Source organism: Cariama cristata, unplaced genomic scaffold, assembly GCF_000690535.1.
Source record: "Cariama cristata isolate BGI_N322 unplaced genomic scaffold, ASM69053v1 scaffold26994, whole genome shotgun sequence".
NCBI classification, from domain to species: Eukaryota; Metazoa; Chordata; class Aves; order Cariamiformes; family Cariamidae; genus Cariama; species Cariama cristata.
Genome location: NW_009611813.1, coordinates 1 through 3829, shown reverse-complemented (window position 1 = coordinate 3829; position 3829 = coordinate 1). Strand labels below are relative to the sequence as shown.

General features: G+C 46.0%; 1 protein-coding gene across 1 annotated transcript; it reads right to left on the bottom strand.

The window, feature by feature from the left end:
* Window positions 1-240: 240 nt before the first annotated feature.
* LOC104160295 (olfactory receptor 51G2-like) lies at window positions 241-1215 on the bottom strand. The gene has a single exon (XM_009698389.1). It carries the CDS (start codon window positions 1213-1215, stop codon window positions 241-243), a length of 975 nt encoding a protein of 324 aa, XP_009696691.1.
* Window positions 1216-3829: the final 2614 nt, after the last annotated feature.

Genomic DNA, 3829 nt, shown 5'->3' with positions numbered 1-3829 from the left:
CTGTATATATCACTGCCATTAATGCTTGGGGTGTTTGCAGGCTGCTGGAAGGGATGAAAGCATCGTGCTAGGACAAAACATGGAAGATCACAGCTCTGGGTTGAGAGACAGTGTCCAAGTGGATCTGCAGTTCTTTCATCTGGCAGTGACCTGCGTGGGTGGAGCACGAGGAAACCAGTCCACTAGCTCTGACCAAGAAACCAGTCCACTAGCACTTTCTGGCAGAACTGGTGGAGGAAGCTAACAGTCAGATTCACTCTTCCTCCGCAGTGCCCTTAGCAAAGCCTCACGGATGTGGCTGGATTTTATGCTGTAGATAATAGGGTTGAGAGCGGGGGGAATTATAAGGTAGGTGTAGGCCACCAAAGTATTAACTAGAGGAGGAACATTCTTTCCAAAGCGATGGATCATGGACAGTCCGATCATTGGGATGAAGAACACTAGAACGGCACAGATGTGGGAAACACATGTATTCAAAGCCTTGAGGCACTCTTCCTTGGTTGCAAGGCTGATAACAGTTTTAATGATCAGGATGTAGGACAGCACAATGAAGATGAAGTCCATCCCCACTGTTGATAAGAGAATAATCATACCGTAGAAGACATTGACTTTTATATCTGCGCATGCTAGGTTCATGATATCAGGATGGAAGCAAAAAGAATGAGAAAGCTCGGTCTTCCCGCAATAGGTTAGTCTCTTGAGCAAGAAGGGTATGGGAAGGAGAGAGACCATACCTCTCAATATAATTGCCAGACCTATTTTTATGACAGTCATCTTGGTCAATATGGATGGGTGTCTCAGTGGATGGCAGATGGCAACAAAGCGGTCAAATGCCATTGCCAGGAGCACGGAGGATTCAATGAAGGACAGTATGTGGATGAAATACATCTGAGTGAGGCAAGCATCAAACCCAATCCTTCGCATATTAAACCAAAAAATGCCCAGAGTAGTAGGCAGCGTACATAGAACCAAGCCCAGGTCAGTGACTGCCAGCATGGAGAGGAAGTAGTACATTGGTTCGTGAAGACTTTGGGTCCTCTTTATGATGAATAGGATCATGCAGTTTCCCAAGAGAGCAATAAGGTACAGTGCACAGAAAGGGATGGAGATCCAGTGGTGAAGGGCTTCCAGGCCTGGGATGCCCATCATGAGGAAAGCTGAAGGCTGATAGAAGGAGCCATTGAATTCCCACGTGGTATGTGAGTCCTGCTCCATCCCAGCTCAGCTCTCACATGACCTATACCTAAAACAAATCAACAACAGAAACTCCACGTAGTTGGACTCTTCACTGAATATAGAAGTGGGTAATGACAAGCACCACATCCCTCCACCTCCCCACCAACCTATGCAGATGCCCCTGTGCTGTTTAGAACACTGTTACAATTACAATAGTGTCACATATGAGTACACTTTTGTTTATCCATTAAACTATAAAATGAAGGAAAAAGATGGACATTTTTTCTTAAAAAAAAGAAGAGAAAAATTTTTTTTCTTTAAAAGAAAGTGAAAACGTTCCTGGAGAGTGCTACTGTTTTACAGTTGTGCCCAGATTCCACAGGTTGAGATACTCACTCAATAGAGTGAGCAAATGCTTTTTCTACAGTCATCCCAATCAAGACTAAACTGCTAAGCAGCTGGCTTCTTTTTGATGCTAACTGGAGATCAAAGGACATGAAAATGGTGAAAGTTTAACTCTGACTTCTTAGTTAAGGAATCAACATTGGAAACAAATGCAAAATATAACAGAGAATTAGGCACTTAGATGCTACTGCTCTTAGCTCAGAAGATGGTCACTAGGGTAAGGTGGATTTTCAGTGACTCTCACATCCAAGTTGTTGCTCATTTCATAACCTACCTTACTATCAGGTGAAGGGCAGTAAATGAGCAAGCCCCACTTGTGTGGTGCCCGTGACTTTTATTAATAACAGGTGAATGCAAGGCAAAGCACAAGAAGTTGAAGGTTCAGGAGCCCTGGGGAGGCATCCACAGAAAGTTTCTCGGTCTGAATCAGAGGGGAGGGTTACAGGAGATGTGGTGGGGTTTTTACACAGGGATCAAGAGTACGAGGTGAGTGAGGCCTTTACAGAAATCCAGCAGATGTCTACTCTAGTGAGTTCAGCAGAAGGCCACTGAGATGGATGGGGGCTGGAGCAATGCCCTGGGACAAGAGACCAAGGAAAGAGGCTTGTTCAGCCTGGAGAAGAGAAGGCTTTGCAGGCATCCAACCTCAGCCTTCCTCTACCTACCCGGAGGCTATCAAAAGGCCACGCCAGGCTCCTCACAGCAGTGCATGGCAGGAGGATGAGAGACAACAGATATAAGTTGAAAGAAGGGAGGTTTAGACTGGATATAATGAGAAATGCTTCCCCATGAGGGCCATCAAACATCAGAGCAGGTTGCCCAGAGAGGTTGTGCATCTCCATCCTTAGACATTTTCAAGAGCCAACTGGATAAAGCCTCGTCTGACCTCATAGCTGACCCTGCTTTGAGCAGGATGATGGACTAGAGATCTTCTGAAGTCTCTCCAGCCTGCATTATCCAATGAACCTATGAGCCTGTGATCTTACCATAGGTTTACGTCCTCTTGGAGGGCTCAGCCACCCCAGCACAATCCAGGTTCCTACACTGCACGTGACAATGCACCCTAGCAGAGATTCTGGAGAAGCTGACAGGGTCCCCGAGACATCTCGGTGACTTTTGTGACAGAGACTGGTTGGGTGGATGGGGGAAAGCAGTGAATGTGCAAAACAAGAACTAATTAAAGGAAAAGGAATGTTTGTGGTTTCAGTCTTAAAGCACCTTCTGTAGGATACAAAACAAGCAGGTCAGAGTGCCTGAATTACGAGCAAGAGGGTTTGCTATAACACAGTTCATTTTTGAATAAACACACGTATCTTCCATGATGTATTTATTATGTTCCTAAAATTATTTTGCTCCATTAGACTCTCAGCCTGCTTGAGAGTCTAATACGGCAATAAATCCCAAAGCTTAGTAAGGATAAACATCTTCCTGCTCCGGGGCAAAAGCAGCACATAACTGATGGGAACTGGGGAAGACTCAAAGTCATTTAATTTCCTCCAGGCAGGGCCACTTTATCTTCATTGCAAAGCTACACATTAGTATCTGGAATCGCCCTGGCCAGCACGTAGCCCTGCCGTGTCTGTTGCTGAAGGGACAAGTGACAGCCGCTCTTCGGGAGACCTCGTCAGCGCATGAGACGGCACAGATGCGGATGGGCAGCCAGCCCTTCCCCAACACATCGGCAGCGGTCGACGTTGGCAAAAGGAAACCGTCCAGAGGTACCTCTGGTCCGAAGTGGCGGCTTGGAGCTCCCCAAAGGTAAGAGCTGTCCCTTTCTGCCAATCCAACAGCATCTGAGCAGCGAGAATTAATCTGCAGACTCCTGCAACTCAGTCTCATCTGCAGGCTGGGTTAAAAAAAAAAAACTAAAAAAAAAAGAGTGCGTGCATGCCTGTTTGTCTGTCTAATTGTCTCCCTTGCAGCTGCATCTGGCAGATATCCATAAGTCTCAAAGATATTGAGATTCAAGAAGTTTCCAGGAATATGGAGGTGGATAAAGGGGAGAGACTGTTAGAGCATAGTGGGAAAGCAAGGACTGGTGAGAACTCACTGGGGTCTGTAAGGGATGCTCCTCCTACAAGAAAACCTTCTTGCAAACCCAACTTTGTTAGACACTGGCAGCTCCTACCATGCTATATGAACTTATTTAGAAATAGGCTTTACTAGCTCTGCTCCTCTCTGAGCTACTCTGGTTTGTTATGTGCTCCTACACGTTACAGATACGGATCCCACTCCAAGCCATTTTTTT

Excerpts from the sequence above, each read along its gene's own strand:
- LOC104160295 (XM_009698389.1), bottom strand. The coding sequence starts at position 1,215 with ATGGAGCAGGACTCACATACCACGTGGGAATTCAATGGCTCCTTCTAT.